The 18,562-nt window shown below is 37.0% G+C and overlaps 1 protein-coding gene across 1 annotated transcript; it reads right to left on the reverse strand.

Moving 5' to 3' along the window:
• Positions 1–2,257: 2,257 nt before the first annotated feature.
• LOC139110629 (uncharacterized) lies at positions 2,258–3,562 on the reverse strand. The gene has a single exon (XM_070670509.1). It carries the CDS (start codon positions 3,227–3,229, stop codon positions 2,258–2,260), a length of 972 nt encoding a protein of 323 aa, XP_070526610.1. The 5' UTR covers positions 3,230–3,562.
• Between the last annotated feature and the right edge of the window lie 15,000 nt (positions 3,563–18,562).

Here is an 18,562-nt window from a genome sequence, read left to right on the forward strand (position 1 = left end):
AGGCAGTAGCGGTAGCCGTTGCTTGAAGGTAGAGGTCCTATGATGTCGATGTGCACATGGTGGAATCGGTCGTCTGGAACTGGTATATGCTCTGGAGTGCGGGTGTTGTGTCTGCCGATTTTCGCTCTTTGACATGGTAGGCATGTTTTTACCCAGTAGCTTATTTCCTTCTGCATGTTGGGCCACACGAATTGTCGAGATATCATTTTCTTAGTGGCTCTTGCGCTGGGATGAGAGAGGTTATGTGTGGTATGTATTACCTTTTTCCTGAGTGTAGCTGGTATGTATACCCGGATTTGATTCGTCGTGTCGCAATAAATTGCTTTGTCGCCATTGTCCAGGCGAAGTTCTTTGAGGTTTAGAGTAGTTTCTCCTCGTAGGATTGCTTTGAGTTCTTCATCTTTTTGCTGTTCCTTGTAGATCTCATCGGTGGAGATAATGACTGGCATGTCGACACTTTCAATCCTTGATAGAGCGTCAGCGACTTCGTTGCTGTTTCCTGTAACGTATTCAATTTTAGTAGTTATCTGGCTAATGTAGTCTAATTGTTTTCTTTGTCTTTCAGATGCCTTATCGGATGATTGGAGGAACGCGTATTGCAGAGGCTTGTGGTCGGTAAGTATGGTTAAATCTTGTCCTTCGACTTGGTGTCGAAAGAATTTTAGGCTAGAGTAAATGGCGAGGAGTTCTCTATCGTAAGTCGAGTACTTTTGTTGTGACTCGTTTAGTTTTTTGGAAAAGAAACCTAGTGGCTTCCACTCTTTTTCCTGTAGTTGTTCTAAAACACCTCCAATTGCGTACTGAGAAGCGTCAGTTTTTAGTATTAGTTTGGCGTTGTCAATTGGGTGCGCCAAAAGTGCGGCTTCTGCGAGTTGCTGTTTACTTTGAGTAAAGGAGTTTTCTGCTTCAGCTGTCCAATGAATTGGCCTTTGGTCCTTTTTTGAGCTTCCTTTTAGGTATTCGTTCAGGGGTGCCAACAGTGTTGCTGCGTTTTTGATAAATCTGTGATAGAAATTTACAATGCCTAAGTATCTACGCAATTCACTTATAGTATAAGGTTTTTTAAAGTTAGTTAAAGCTTGCACTCTCTCCTCGGGGGGGCAGATTCCGTGTTCGCCCACTGTGTATCCCAAGTACTCTAGTTCGCGCTTTCCGAAGACGCTTTTGGTTGCGTTGATGGAGAGTCCATTTTGGCGAAAGCGCTTGAAGATTTCTTCCAAGTGTGCTCGGTGCTCATCTTCGTTTTTGGAGGCCACGAGCACGTCATCCACGTATGCGTGGCAGAACGGCAGTCCTCTGAGAATAGTATCAATAAATCTTTGGAATGACTGGGCTGCGTTGCTCAGCCCGAAGGGCATCCTAGTAAATTCGAATAATCCGAATGGAGTTATAACAGCCGTTTTACAGACATCTTCTTTGGCTACTGGAATTTGGTAAAAGGCTTTTACTAAGTCTATTTTGCTGAAAATTTTGCATCCCGCCAAGTGGTTTGTGAAGTCATGTATATGAGGCAGTGGGTACTTATCTGGCACGGTGGAGTTATTGAGTCTGCGGTAGTCTCCGCAGGCCCTCCAGCTGCCGTTCGGTTTCTTAACCATATGGAGAGGGCTGGCCCATTGGGATGACGATGGTCGGCAAATCCCTTGTTCCATCATTCCTTCAAATTCTCGTTTAGCTGCTGCGAGCCTATCTGGAGCTAGTCTGCGTGCCCTTTCGGCTACTGGTGGTCCATGAGTCTCAATATGATGAAATACTTCGTGGGTTGGCTGGTTGATGGCTGTGGGACGAGTAATATCAATGTATTTTCTCAGGAGACTTTCGTACTTACACCCTTTGTCTACAGTTGCGATTGTTGTTGCAGTTGTTGTTTTGATCGGAGTGTTGGTGCTGAGGAGCGTCTTTTCATCGATCAGTTTTCGCCGTTTCAGGTCCGGTAACAATCCGTGGTGTCCCAGGAGATCTGCGCCTATGATCGGATGTCGCACATCCGCTATGATGAAATTCCATCTGTATTGTCGTCTGAGTCCGAGGTTCAAAATGCGTATCTGGCTACCGTAGGTTTTGATAGCCGTATTGTTTGCTGCGAAGAGTTTGAAACTCGTTGGATGCAGGGTTCCGCGAACCAACCTCTTGGGAAGAACCGATACGTCAGCTCCGGTGTCGATAAGGTAAGTAATCCCATCGTTCTTATCTGTTATTGTCAGGCGTTGAGTTCTCGGTACACCATCTTCGATCGCCTGTAATCGAGACGGCGATCTTAGTTTTCCGGTGCGTTTTTCTTCCAGGAACAAGGTGCTGCGCATTTGATGGCCTTTTCTCCAAATTTGCTATGGTAGTAGCAGAAATCCCTTTTCTGCGTTCTTCTGGGCTTGTTCTGAAATCTTCCTTTGAAGCTAACCCGGTTTCGACTGGTACTTCGAGGGCGGCGACTGTGTCTCAATTCCCTGGTTAGGAAATTGATTTCCGTCTTCAAATCTGTCATGTTGTCGAGTCCGTTGCTCGTTTGCTGCTGCTGTGTTATAGCATTAATTGTTGTTGACCGAGGTTTGGCAATTTCAACGATTTTATCCGCTTGGGCCGCGAGTTTATCCAAGTCTTGCATTTCACTTATCGCGAGGATCGTTCGCACGTTTTCTGGCAATTGTTCCAAAAATATCGCGCGCAGTATTCCATCCGAGGCTTGCGCTCCTGCCAGGTTACGGAGTCGTTGGAGAAACACCGATGGTTTTTCGTCACCGATTTCATGACTTCCGAGCAACCGTCGAATTCTGGTCGCGGTCGATTCGCCGAGGGCAGAGATTAATCGCTCTTTTAGTTTATTATATTTCCCGGTTTCGGGGGGGTTGAGCAAGATATCGGCTACGATCGGAAGGATTGTCTGGTCTAGGTATACTATCACGAACCTGTATTTCGAATCGTCGCTCTGGATTCTGTTGATGGCAAATGCTGCTTCGAGTTGCAGAAACCATAGAATCGGGTTGTCCTTCCAGAACGGGGGAATCTTGGCGACGTGCACCGCTCCCACGGAGGTTGTGGTTCCGTCCTGGGGGTCCGGCTCCTGGATTATCATCACTGGGTTTTCTTGCTGGTTCGTTCGCGTCGTCGTAGTATCAGATCCGGCTGAGGGCGGCGTATGTTGAAGTGACATCTCCGTTTCTGTCGTTGACAGCTCCTTTGTTTGATCCTGTTTCTTCGTTCCCCGTAGATAATTGTAGAATGGCACTTTCATGCAGCTTTTCTAACCTCCGACAGGATCACGTCGGGGTCACCAATTTTGTAGGGATCTTGGATCGGAGGTTGATGACAATGTTTGCTTTTGATATAAAATATATATTTAACAAGTACAAATTAATTAAAAGATGTTAACTGTTCGACTTCTGACCAGACAATAGTTGTAAATTTTTGATTTGCAGGTCTGTTCCTTGGATCACGGAATATTTGATATATAGAGAGTAGTCCGCTGTGTTGTTGGGTTACGGATGGCGCCACATCTACTTGGTTGGGTTGTTCGTTGCGCTGTTGGACTAAGGATGACGCCACGCGCTGTTGGACTAAGGATGACGCCACAATTCTGCGCGACTTGTAGCGCCGGCTGGACACCGTCAACGTCCACAAGTATACCAGATTTGTAACTTCAAAATGCGGATTTTTTTCCAGTAGATGGCGCACTAAGCCTATAGATGCTGGTGTCATAACTAATATATCATTTTGTAGCTGTGACTGCAAGCTTCAAATCGCCATATTTGTTTAAATGTTTAAGAGTTACTAGCATATTTTTTTTCGGTAGTAAACATGTCGAATTTTGAGCCAAACAAAGAGCATTTGCGGCATGTGCTGATTTTCTTTTTCAATCAGAAAAAAAAGCAGCGGAGGCACATCGAATTCTTGTGGATGCATACGGTGTACATACTCTATTTGCCGTCACTTGAGAACGGTGGTTTAAACGATTCAGAAGTGGTGATTTTGATGTCAGTGACAAAGAACGTGAAAATCGACCGAAAAAGTTTGAAGACACCGAGCTGCAATCATTATTGGATGAGGACGCCACGCAAACTCAAGAAATGTTGGCAGAGTAATTAAATGTTTCTCGTGTAGCCATTTCCAAACGCTTGAAAGTCATGCAAAAGATCCAGAAGGTTGGAAAATGGGTGCCACATGAGTAAAATTACATGTGAAATGCTGCTTTGGAAACACGAAAGAAAGTCATTTCTTCATCGGATCGTAACGGGCGATGAAAAGTGAATTTATTTTGAGAATCCAAAGCGCAGAAAATCATGGCTATCACGTGGAAAAGCCTCCACATCGACTGCAAAACCAAATCGCTTCGGACGGAAGGCCATGGTGTGTGTGTGGTGGGATTAGAAGGGCATTGTGTACTTCGAGCTGCTGAAACCTGGCGAAACAGTTAATACGGATCGCTACCGACAACAAATAATTAATTTGAATTATGCGTTGATCGAAAAACGACCAGAATGGGCTCGAAAGCATGGGAAAGTGATTTTGCTGCATGACAACGCACTCAGTCACACAGCAAAACCGGTTAAAGCACACTTTGGCAGCACTTGGATGAGAAATATTACCCCACCCGCCGTACTCACCGGACCTTGCTTCTTCCGACTATCACCTGTTTTCATCCATGGGACACGCACTTGCCGAGCAGCACTTCCATTCTTATGAAGACGTCCAAAAATGGGTCGACGACTGGTTTGGCTCACGCGACGTTCAATTCTTTTGGAATGGCTTCCATAAATTACCTACTAGATGGCAAAAATATGTAGAAAGCGAGAGCCGATACTTTGAATAAAATATATCTTTCCATTTTTTCTAAATCGTTGCCTATTTTTATTAAAAAATCCGCATTTTAAAGTTACAGACCTGGTATATTAATGATATTTTACCATAATATGTATATTTAATTATATTACAATTAGTGAATATACTGCAATATACAAATAATTAAAATCAAACTTTTATTTTTAGTTGACAATGCAGAAAATGATACAGATGAAACTGATATTAATAATGCAGTGGAAGTCATGAATGTGGATAAAGAGATTGACGAATCAGATTATCAAAATAGCAAAATTTTACAGGAGAAACAGCTAATTGAAGAAATTCACAAACGTTTCGCGCTGTGAAACTTTAAATTGCCATTGTCTGAGCGAACACTTAAAATTAAAAAAAGATTGTAGAAAGAAATTTTAGTAGCAATGAATGGTACGTAACATATATTAACATGTAAAATATGATTGGATTATATCACACAATTAATTCGTATTTTTGTCATTTAATTGTAGGTATGGATGTAACATCATTAAAAATAATGGAAATTATTAAATAATTTCTTTAGAATTTTCAAAAATGAACGCAATCAACCTAGTGGCTCAGCGGGAACATCACGGAAAAGTAACTGGGTAATTTTTTTAAACAGAACCCAGGGGCGAACGTGTGTTATGCAGGACGAACGCTAGGTGTACCGTCCTGCATTGTACATCGCGTTCTCCGGGAAAAAAAGTTGCACCCATATCATTTCCATCGGGTGCAACAGCTTCTTCCTCGGAATGAAAAACAGCGAATACATTTCTGCGAAGGTACATCTTTTTTTGTTAAGTATATCTTCATTTAAAGTACGCTTCTTATATTAATGAATAATTAATAAAATACGTGTACGATTACAAGCGCAGTGCAGGCGAAATCCGTCATTTGCAGAAAAAATATTGTGGACCGACGAGGCGTTGTTCACACCGAACGGCATATTTAATTCCAAAAACTTCGTTATCTGGAGCGACGAAAATCCTTGTGCAATAAGGCAGTGCGCCTTTCAATACAGATGGAATCTAAATGTGTGGGCAGGGATAATTGGAAACAAAATTGTAAGTATTTCTATCACAGAAAAATATTATATTGAAAGTTAAAAAAAACTCATAATATTGTTATTATCACTTTCAGATTGGACCATTTTTTTTGCCTGCTCGTTTGAACGGGGAGAGATACGCTCATTTTTTAGAAAATGAGCTACCTATACTGCTCGAAGACCTGCCGTTCGAGATTCGACAAAGTGTGATCTATCAGCACGACGGTGCTTCGTCGCACTTTTCGCGTCTCGCGCGCCAGGTTCTTGATCGCAATTATGCCCATCGTTGGATGGGTTGCGGCGGCCCTATAATGTGGCCAGCTCGGTCACCAGACTCAAACGTGCTTGATTACTTTGTTTGGGGACACGTGAAGTCGTTAGTTGAGTCTATGCGGGATCTGACAGTAAACGAAGTTCGCGAGGCCATTGTAGCAGCGTGAACGCTACCTGAAGGTCTATCTCGCCTTGCATGGCAGAAAGAGCAACGCAACATATTGTTCGGAGGGCCGAACTGTGCGTACAATCTCAAAGTCGGCACTTCGAACATATGTTGCGTTAATTTTTTACAGTGGATTAGGTCTACTGGGGATACCACTATAAAAAAACGCACTGAGCTATCTACCTCAAAAGGTAGTGTGGAAACGATAATGTTTCCAAAAATATTAATTGGTTTCGCTTGCGTGGTATCGTTTCACTTCGCTTGCATATCGGTTGGCTCGCCTCATTCGCAGATTGTCGCATCGTCTCGCTCGCGCGGTATCGTTTCGCGTCGCTCGCATATCGGTCGGCTCGCCTCACTCGCGGATTGTCGCATCGTCTCGCTCGCGCGGTATCGTTTCACGTCGCTCGCATATCGGTCGGCTCGTCTCACTCGCGGATTGTCGCATTGTTTCGCTTGCGCGTCGCCGTTCGCTCCGTCTTCTGTATCGTCGCGTCGCTTCGCTATCGCGCGGCTTCTTTGTCGCTCTTGCGCTAGACACATTAATTATTTTCTCAATAACCATTGAGAATTTTGCAATGCGGTATTAGACTTTTTAATTTTTTTCATTAAGACCCACCTATTCCTTTTCGGTGTGACACATTAAATGATAAACCCTGTATATTATATGTATATATTGTTACGCCCGTTCCCGAGTTTTGGCGCGCGAGATTGTCGTGAAGGCGGACACGCCTGAAGACGGTGTCTGAAGACGGTCCGGATTATCGAGAGCTTGTCAGTCTATTTCCCGTTGCTAGGTAACAAACAGCTCTTTTCATGTTAATGTTTAGTTGTCAGTCTTCTTTGTGATTTAAACAAGAGCGGACGCGCTTTAACTTTATTATAATAAAACTTCCAAATTTGCTTTTTTAAACGTGTTCCGTTTTATTTCGTGTGAGTGTTCCGCGGGTGTGAGTGAGGGGGAGAAAGTGTGGCTGGAGCTCGCAAACGCTGTGGGAAGTCGGAGAAAACCGAAGAGCGGCGTAACAATATTATATAATGGATCACTTCATACTTCTATCCATATTATACAGGGTGTTTCAAATCAGTGAACTTTACCGTAAACGGTAGATAGAACTAATCAAAACAAGACAAAAAGTCCTTTACCATTTTGAAAAATTCTCAATAGTTTTTGAGAAAAAAATTAAAATACATAAAATATACAGGCGTAAGAGCGACAAGGAAGCTGCGCGTGAGTGAGCGCGACAGGCAAATAACTAGAAATGGCGCTGTCGTCTTGTTGATTTGCTATGGCATAGCCGGGAAAAACGTAAATCGAGCAGTACGCATTTACGCTGAAAGTTTTCTTAATCGAAGGCGTCCTACAGTGGTAACAATTTTAAGGTATCGAAATAGTAAATACCTGTCGATAAATAGTAAAATTATTACCAATGGTCAATTCTTAATAATTTTATTAAAAAAAATTTTTAGGTGCCTTTGCCGTGTGCGAGAAACTGATACCCTGGTCACAGTATATTGAGAGACAGTAGGGACAGTAAGCGAAAATTTCTCAGCCGCGCAGTTTCGCTCGCGCATCTCGAGCGGCCATGTTTTTGGGCGCACCAATAGCGTTGACTGGAAATTAATTTGAAATTGCTTTAATTTCAATACAGTTTAATTACGTATTTGTTATGTTTTAAAGGGTTTAATAACTCTGAACTTATAATAAAACAAAAGAAAAAGAATATATTTAATAAAGGCAGTTGACATGAGGTGTAACTGTGAGGCGGACCAAGATTCTAGTAATTAATGGTCCTTAAAGCTCGGTGTACATACACGATGCAAGAAATTGAACAAAGTTTTAACACCAAGCTCAACACTAGCTTAAAAAGTAATGTACATACACTAGCTTTATAAGCTAGTATTGGGTTTAGTGCTGTAACTTTGTTTTATTTCTTACAACGTGTACACCGGGCCTAAGAACAATGTAATTGCAAAGCGAAGATAATAAAGAGCTGATGAGCAACTTATACGCGTAACATAATACTATCTTATTTGCAAATGTTATACATCTTATACTATGTCCTGTTGAATCATTAATCATTAACAAAGAATACATTACAGTATTCAGTTGTGATTTGTGACTCGTGCAGTGATGTTCTCTTAATAGATTGTAAGAGTGAGTTTATTACAAAAATGAGTGACAAAAGAATTCATCGTAAGTGTGCTGCAAAAGCTTGTTGCAATAATGATTGCAACAAAAATATAACTTTTTTTCGTTTTCCACAAGATAAAGACAGGTAAATAATTATACTTTCAATTTTTATTTATACTTCTTTTCATTGTCTTACATTTTTTTGAACAGGGGTGCGCAACTAAATTTTTTGGCGGGCCAAATGTAAAATTTAAAGTTACGTTATTTATAACAAAAGCAAGAACGTCATTTAGACATGTAATTAATTTATTTATTCATTTTGTAGAGCGATACTTTGGGCTAAAGCAGTGGATCGATATGATTTAATAGTGAATGCTGAAAAACTATATAATTCTCATCGATTGTGCATTGATCATTTTGAAGAAAAATATTTCCTCAATGATTTGAGAAATAGATTAATGCCAAATGCAGTTCCAAGCATATCCCTAACTAAGTCGTCGACAGCACATATTGAAGAAATTGAAGAAAATGAAATTGGTATGTATTCAATTAAAATGTATTTCTGTATAAAATTGAAATTATCTATCAAATTGATATATATTGTATAATATGCATATAAATATATAATATGAGCAAGAGAGAGAGAAAAAGAGGGGAGGGGGAGTTATATAAGTTGTAATTTATATCTCCTTCATTTTTTTTAGATATTATAATGGATGAAGAAACTGAAACAAATACACAAGATTCTTTACTTCTAGATATAGATATGTTGGCGTGCAACAGCAGTTATCTGAATAAAGCGACTCAAACGGACGTTATAAATATGGAAGACGAATTTACTGAAATAGAAGAAGAAATATTTTATACTGACGAAGTAACAAATATTTGTACACGAGCAACGCAGACTATATTAAAATGGTCTGACATAAATACATCAAAAGGCATGAAATCTAAATTAAAGAGATCACAAAATCGTATACATTATTTAGAGCAACAAATAAAAAATCTTCAATTAGAGAAAAAAAGTGAAGAACTTTCCATGAAAGAATGGTTTGTTTATTGCGATAAATTTTTATCTCCAGAATGTTCAAAATTTGTACAAACTCAAGCACATTTGCATACGAAGAAAAAACAAGGTTTCAAATACAGCGATGAATTTAAAAAATTTGCTTTAGAATTGTATTTTAAAGGTCCACAATTGTATCATCATTTAAGTAAGATATTTTATTTGCCAACAAAACGTACTTTAAATAGATATACACATAATATGAATTTTAATGTTGGAATAAATGAAAATTTATTTAAAACTTTATCAATGAATACTACTCATTTAAATGATTTGGACAAATTTTGCGTTTTATGTATTGACGAAATTGCGTTAAAATCACATTTATTTTATGACATTGGAAAAGACAAAGTGATTGGTTTTGTTGATGTGGGCGATCAGCGATTATTTGAACCTTGTTCTTCTGCAACTGTGTTTCTTATTCGAGGAATTTATAACAATTGGAAACAACCGATTTGTTATTTATTACCGCGTACAACATGTCATGCTAATAATTTAAAGTCTGTACTTATACAATGCGTTAGAAAATTGAGAGAAATTGATCTTACCGTTTCATTGGTTATTTCTGATATGGGTTCAAATAATATTTCATTATGTGAATTATTACGGATAACACCTCAAAATCCATACTTTTTTGTTGATGATCAGAAAATATTTTATGCTTATGATACATGTCATTTATTGAAATCAACAAGAAACATTTTTTTAATGCATAAATATATATTTGAAGATTTTTTTACTTCATGGACATACGTAGTAAATTTATATGACAATGACAAAATTAAAGAAAACCGATTATGTCCAAGATTAACTGACTCTCATGTACACCCTAATAATTTTGAAAAAATGAAAGTCAAATACGCGTCACAAATATTTAGTAATTCACTTGCTTGTGCTATGTCGACATATATTTATTTTGAAAAATTACCAAAAGAAACTATAGGAACGGTTAAGTTTATAGAAAGATTTGATAAGCTCTTTGATATACTTAATGTGGCAGGACTAAAATCTAAAAAAGTATTTAATAAACCTTATCAAAATACACCAGAGCAGGAACAATTTTTACTTGATTGTCTAAATTTTTTAAATAATTTAACAGTTCAAAGTAACAAAACTGGAAAAAATATTACTAACCGTGTCAAATCTATTCAAGGCTGGAAAATAACAATAAATGCTATTATGCAACTTTGGAGTTCTTTACATGAAGTTGGATATCGCTTCCTTTTAACTCGAAGGTGCAATCAAGATGCTCTAGAAAATGCATTTGGTTATATACGACAGCAAAGTGGAAATTGTATAAATCCTACACCAATTCAATTTATTCGAGCATTTAAAAAATTATTTTGCAGTAGGTTTTTTCAAAATGGAAGTGAAAATTGTGCTGAAGACTTTAGCAACATACTTATGCAGTATAATAATTTTTCTCAAATTTCTCACGATGAACCAAATACAATTGAAACCATTTTATTTTCTGATGATGTTCCTATAAATAGTAAAGATTATCAAAATTGCAACATTTTTGAACAAAATTCCATTCAATACATATGCGGATATCTTATTAAAAAAGCTCTAGAGAAACATTCTTGTGACATTTGCATTACGTATGCTAACAGTCAACAAGATTATAATGATGAAACGTTATTCTGCCATTTTAAAGCATATACGAATAAAATTGATAATCCGTTTGGATCCTTACATGTGCCACCTACGACATTTGCATATTTTGTAACTCAGACGAATACAATTTTTTATGATCAATTTGAAGAATTTGTCATACAAGAAAATGTTATAAACAAATATGTTAACAAATTTAAAAAAATTGACTTTCTACATCCATGTAAGAATTTTCCATATGATTATTTAATTCGTTTAGTTGCGCGTATGAAATTATATTATAGTTTAAAATTTATTAATAGAAATTTTAAGAATAGAAGTAATTTAAATAAACTAATTATTTGGCGTAATGAATAATGTAAAAGTTATACAGAGTGTTTCTGAGCTTGTAAAAATCTGGTAATTTATTACCGATTTCGGGCGGAGTTTCGGGAAAGTCCATTGATCAGAAACACCCTGTATAAACTAATTATAAATGTATTTTTTAACACCGTTATCTATCTATACTATAAATGTATTTTTCGTATTTTAATTATATTTTACCGTTATCTATCTATACTATAAATGTATTTTTCGTATTTCAATTATATTTTATTTCTCTCATTATTTTATTATTTATTTTATCCTTTACAAGTTACAAGAATTACAAGAAAATATAATTGTAAACAAACCCACCTTTCCAATGTGCAATATGCAAAAGTAAAAAAAAAACATTGTTTAATTTCTCGGGGCCCACGTACTATTTATACGGCATTTGCTGCCTAAAGACTTCAATTTCTCAAGGCCCTCAAAATTATTCATACGGCATTTGCCGCCCAAAAACATGGCGCCGAGTCATGTGACCACAAATATTTGGCTGAAAAAGATCAAAGGTACCGACGCTTACTGTCCCTACTGTCTCTCAGTATACTGTGCCCTGGTTGTACAACGACGAAACCGTCTGCAATACGAGGGCGTCATACGTCGCAATGTACGTATCGACGAAAGTAGCAAATAAACACGGGTTCTACTCCGGGAGCGCCGAGGGGGGCGCGAGGTCGAAGGGGAACCCGTGTTGTCAGTGCACTTGTTATCAGTGCACCTGTTATCAGTGCACCTGATTTTATTGCACCTGTTATCGATGCACTTGTTATCAGTGCACCTGTTATAAGGGCACTTGTTATCATGAGTGGAGGGGAAGGGAGGAAGCACCTACGTTTGTGAGAGAAGGGGTAACATATGTGTCACCAGGAGAGGAGGAAAAGGGGTAACAATGTGTCAGATGCAATGCGTGATGCGTTCTCCATGTACGTGTCGAGTTACGCGAACGTTATCATTTTGAAGGTAAGAGATGTGGCGATGAACTGCATGGAATGCTGTGAGAAGAAGATAACACATCGCACGTCACTGCGAGTGTTATTCATCTCACGATTTTTTTTTTTTGTTTTTCGTGGGTGAAAAAAATGAAACTTACGCACACCCAGAGCCGGATTTCTCTGGGTAGTGTGAGACTCGCCGTAAAGCGGCTATACCGCACTAAAAACTTCACCGCAAATGAATATTGACGACACGAGAAACGAAATCGCGAATGCTACTCTTACGCGGTCTCAACGCGTACTGACAAAAAATCGCGGTCTCGAAACGTACTAACAAAAACGCGGTCTCGACACGTACTGACGAACACGTGTGAGGAGATAAGAAGTATCAGATCGCGGACCAGGCGTTGACACCTCATATCTCCTGACACGCGTTCTCACACACACACGCATGCACACATTTATTCAATTTTTAATATTACCTTTTATATACAGCCTCCTCCTCCTCCTCTCCTCCACCTTCTTTTCCTGCTCCTCCTCCTCCTTCCTCCTCCTCCTCTTCCCTCCTCCCTCCTCTTTCTCTTCACTGCATATTAGTAATCATTTGTGTATGAGAAGATGCGAAAGCGATGCATCTTATCATACACACGCACACACGCACTCACATTTAATGAAGTCTTCGTCTCTTAGCCGCCGGATAGCTTTCTCTATCCGACGGCTTTGGGAGGGTCACATTTGTCGTGCCTATAGACCCGGCGCACAGGTGAAGCGTAGTCATAATTATACGCTTCTCCCCGTACACCGGGTTATGCTGCGTAAAGACCCACGACGCGGAACCGACAATTTGTTGATGTGTGGGGCACCACGCCCGCGCCGTGTTCAGCGGGGTGGTGAACCCCATTTCGCGGTTTCTAAGGCAATTTAAAATGTTTTGTCGACAAACTGATCACGGACTGTTTTGTTGCGGACAGTTTTCACACTCTATCTCGACTTCACGCTCAACTTCAACTTCAACTTCAACTTCATTATCAATATCCATTGGTTTGCCCATTGTAACAGTTCAAAATGCCAGATGCTACTGACGGTTGTGGACTCAAAGACAAAGGGCTAGAAAAAATATGGGGGGTGATATAGAGTCATAGCACATCCGAGAACGTAATGTAAGAAATTTTTTATCTCATGCGCAGGTAATGTAACCGTTCGAAGAAGATCTATCACGCAGGTAATGTAACCGGTTGAAGAAGATCTGTTACATACAATTTTAGTCGATGACAAAGACATAGTACGCTTAAGTAAAGTGTTTTAGTATAAGTATATTTGCAATAAAAAAAGCAGTACTAGTAACATGCTAAAAAAAGAAATACAATATAAAAAAAAAAAGATGAAAGATATCTATCGCGCAGGTAATGCAACCATGCGATGAAGATCTGTTACGTACCTTCATACAACGAGCATCACGAGAACGCAACGTAAGATTTTTTTTATTAATCACGTACCAATAGCAACTATAGAAGCCCGTGGCTTCTCGGAAGTTAAGAGCGAGATAAAATAAATTAAAATAAAATAAAATAAAAGTATGTAACGTATACAATTTTAATGAAATTAATGACAAAATACAGTATTTGACGCTTCAAAAACAATACGATCGATAACAAACGTAATGAGTTCACAATCAATGAGCACATTTTTATCATAAATGTCATATAACAATTTAATCGAATCACTTTTATTGGTAATAGCATCGCGTCGTAAACTAGATACGAAATATTTAAATGTTTCATTAACAGCGTCTACAGTTTGTGAAAGAGAGAAATAAACATGCTCAACGCAATGATTAATGTCAAATAGAAATAATACAGTTTGCTGTTTCATATATAAATGTACATCTTCTAACGATAATTTGATTATAGTGTCACTAGTAGTAATATTTACAATTGTTAATGTTAGGATTCGTGGTTGAATAAATATTTTTTAGTAGAAATTATAGTTTTATTATTCTTCAATTACATATGAACTTGTTATTAATCAGTCAGACTACCATATACTAAACTCTATGGACCGAGACAGTCCTTACTACATGTGTGCGTAGTGGGAGTTCTTACTCTCTGCTTTGTGCGGTGTTTCGCTGATTCAAATTATCTTTCTTAATTCTAATCTTTATCGGTCTCTTTCTTTTATTCCGTTCTTCTTACCTTCACATAATAACCACACACACTTACACACATCATAAATTTACTTATAATCTAACACACTTCCTTAAATTTATGTGTTTTACAAAAAAAGAATATAATGCTTTATGAACTTATTTATTTAAAAAATATGTTTGTTTAATTTTTTATTTACCAATCTAAGTTTAACATACTTCTAAATTTTTCAAACTTATTTCTACCTAAAGGTTTAGTTAATATGTCTGCAAGATTTTCATCTGTATTTACTTTAATTATTTTTATAACTTGGTTTTCTACATTTTCATGTACAAAGTAATAATGTACTTCAATATGTTTTAAATTTCTAGTAAAATTTCCAAGTTTTGCTATAGTAACTGCTCCGGAATTATCCTCATATATTTCTACTGGTTCATGCAATTGTACATTTAAATCTTTTAATAATTCTATAATACTTTTAATTTCGCTTTCTGATTCAGATAATGCTACATATTCTTCTGCAGTAGACGATTTTGTAACGCTACCCTGTTTCTTTGTCTTCCAATAGACAACATTTCCAAATAACTTTATCACATATCCTGTTGTGGACCTTCTATCAATATCATCTCCAGCCCAGTCAGCATCTACGAAGCAATTCAATATATTTTTCTCATCACCGTATTTATATATTAGTTTCACTTCCTTTGTTACATATAAGTATTTTAATATTCTTAACGCGTATTTATAATGTGTTGAATCGTAACAATTTTGGAATCGACTTAGATAATTTACACTATAGCTAATGTCTGGTCTTGTTCCTGATGCAATATATAATAATGATCCAATTAAGTTCCTGTAATTAATACTCGCGTTTATTGACTGTGCTGGTTTAATTCTTAAATTTTGTTCTATTAGTGTAGCATATAATGTAGAGTTTAAAATATTATATTTGTTTGCTAATGATTCAATATATTTTTGTTGATCTAAAGTCATTCTTTTATTTACATCATCGTATTTTATATTAATTCCTAAATACGTATTAATTTTTCCTAGATCTTTTATTGAAAATCTTTCAGACAATTTAATTTTTATTCGATCTATTTTACTTTGATTATTTCCACAAATTAAAAGATCGTCTACGAAAATTATTAAATATATAATATTATTTTTGGCGCATTTTGTATATAAGCAATAATCATTTTTGCTTCTTTTAAATTTTAATTCTTGTAAATAATTATCAAAACATTTATACCAGGCTCGTGGACTTTCGCGTAAACCGTATAGATATAGAGATTTCTTTAATTTATATACTTTATCTGATCTGTCTTCAAAACCTATTAGTTGTTTGACGTAGACTTCAGATTTAATTAATCCGTTTAAAAAAGCTGTTTCCACATCCATTTGATTTATGTAAAAACCATTTTGACAACAATAAGAAAGTAGTATTTTTAAGGTTTGTGTTTTAGCGACTGGAGAGTAAATATCTTCTATCCCGTTTGTTTGTTGAAAACCTCTAACTACTATACGTGCTTTATATTTATCGATATCCTTTTTAGTAAATACCCATTTTAAATCTAATATCCTTTCACCATGCGGTTTTTCTATTAAGTCCCACGTATTATTTTTAATTAAACTATTTATTTCATTTTCCATAGCCTTTTTCCACATATTTGATTCATTACATTTTATCGTTTCATTATAATCTAAAGGAGTATCTGCGCTTACATAGTTAACATATATATAATTTGTATTTGCAATATTTTCACCGTATCTCTCCGGTTTTCTTTTGAGTCGCTCGAATTTTCGTACTTCACGATCTAAATCTTCTCGTGCGCTATCGCTTGATCCTAATTGATTATCATATAATGTAGTACGCAATCTTTCTTTGTTTGGACTTTCAATTAAACTCCCACGACTTGATTTTGGTGTACTATATTTTCTTGGACTACCGTTGCTTTCATCTGAATCATACTGAATTTTGATTTTTGGAGGCGTCTGTGAACTAGTAGATGGTACATTTTCATTATCTTTAAGCCCTATTATTTCAGTGTCTTCGTTCGCAAAATCTACATGACGAGCAATTACAATTTTCCGGTTATTTATTAAAATCCTATAACCAACGTTCTCGTATCCTATCAGTGTTCCTAATTCTGCTTTACTATCCCATTTTGATTGTCTTTTTAAATCTGGTATTCGGACAAATACTTTGGTACCGTACAATCTTAAATTATTTATATTTGGCTTATTTCCTGACAAAATTTCAAAAGGTGTCTTATTTTCTATAGTATTTGTTAAAGTTCTATTTTTAAGGTACGCCGCAGTTTTAATTATTTTGAGCCAAAATCTACGATGAACTTTCGCTTCATTAAACAAGCATCTTGCTATATCCATGATTGATCTATTGTATCTCTCTGCAGTTCCGTTTAACTGATGTATGTACGGTGGACATGGATCTATTACAATACCTTTTTCTCTTAGAATTTTGAAAATATCGCGATTCATATATTCTCGGCCGTTATCGCAACGTAATTTTTTAATTCTTTTCCCGGTCATATTTTCAATAGTATTAATATAATCAGTAAAACAATCACTTACTTCGGCTTTTGATTTTATATTATAAATTCGCGCAGCTTTGCTATAATCATCAATGAATGTCAAGAAATATTTTTCATCATTTATTCCGGTAGTTTTATGTGGTCCATTTAAATCAGTATGAACTATCTCTAAAATTTCTTTTGCCTTTTCGCGATTGTTTTCAAATGGTTTGTTATTCATTTTATTTTCTACGCAAATTTGACATTTAAAATTATTTTTCTCAAGTTCAGAAGGTAAGCCTTCTGCTACATGATATTTACACATTTTATTTAAGTAATCAAAATTTACGTGCCCTAGCATTCGGTGAAATTTTTCTTTAAGAGTCATATTATTTCTTGCGGCTACATTTGTTTCTCTTTTATTTATATAACTTTCCATTTTATAAAGTCCATATTCTTTAAATGCAATTGCTATTAGATCATTTCTTTTGTTATATATTTTTGCTACATTTGCTACTGAGATTACTTTATTGTTATGTGTTATTCTTGCCATACTTAATAAGTTCCTGTCCATTTCTTTAACATAGAATACATTTGTTATTTTAATATTATTCCTTTTATTCTTAACAACAAAATATGTGTTTATTATACCGATCTTAGTTGCTTTCACATGTCTGTCATCGCCTACTTTAACCTGAATTGGTACCTTTAGAGTTACAGAATTTTCAAAATAACTATCATCATTTACAATGTGATCCGTACATCCACTGTCTAATACCCAATCAATCTTATTTTCTTCGCAAATATTTATTTCTACATTTAGATTTTTGATATTAAGTTTACCTTTTAATTCTACGCCAAATACGCTCGCTTCATTTCCGTTGTTTTGTTCGTTGTAGTTTGATTCACGCTGACCGTACTGCTGTCCATAATTATGTTCATAATTTTGCCAACCTCTTCCATGATTGTAGGAAGGCGGTGGGGGAGGAGAGAGAGGAACGAAAAGATTCTCCTCAATGCCTTCTTCCGTAAACTTAAGAACCTTTATTAAATTCAGAATGTACGCGAGACCAGTAAGCTTTGCGAAGACTCGGAAGAGACTGACTCGTCGGGTCTTGTTCGGAACGGGCCCTTTTATCGCCCTTGTTTGGCTAAATCCAAAAACTGTCGTGCAAACTCGAAACGGGTTCGGGAAGCCGACAGAAAACTCAAAAGATCGCGCTATCGCTGCCGCAATCGGTATCGGCGGGTTCGGCTCCGTTTGGCGGGCCCAATCAAATGCTCGGCGGCTTATCATAGAAGGAAACGGCGCAAGAGGCTTGTGCCTTGATGCAAAAATTAAAAATACCGCTATATGATGAGAGATGAAACGGTTTCCTCTTCTCCTGGGCGGAAATGATTGTCTTCTGTTCTGCTGTTGATATCTTCTTCCTCTGGAAGGAGCACCTCCTTGCCAATTTCCTCTGGAGCTTCGACAGTTTA

The sequence above is a fragment of the Cardiocondyla obscurior genome, linkage group LG21 (assembly GCF_019399895.1).
Source record: "Cardiocondyla obscurior isolate alpha-2009 linkage group LG21, Cobs3.1, whole genome shotgun sequence".
NCBI classification, from domain to species: Eukaryota; Metazoa; Arthropoda; class Insecta; order Hymenoptera; family Formicidae; genus Cardiocondyla; species Cardiocondyla obscurior.

Coding starts and splice junctions, on each gene's coding strand:
- LOC139110629 (XM_070670509.1), bottom strand. CDS start 3,229: ATGAAAGTGCCATTCTACAATTATCTACGGGGAACGAAGAAACAGGAT.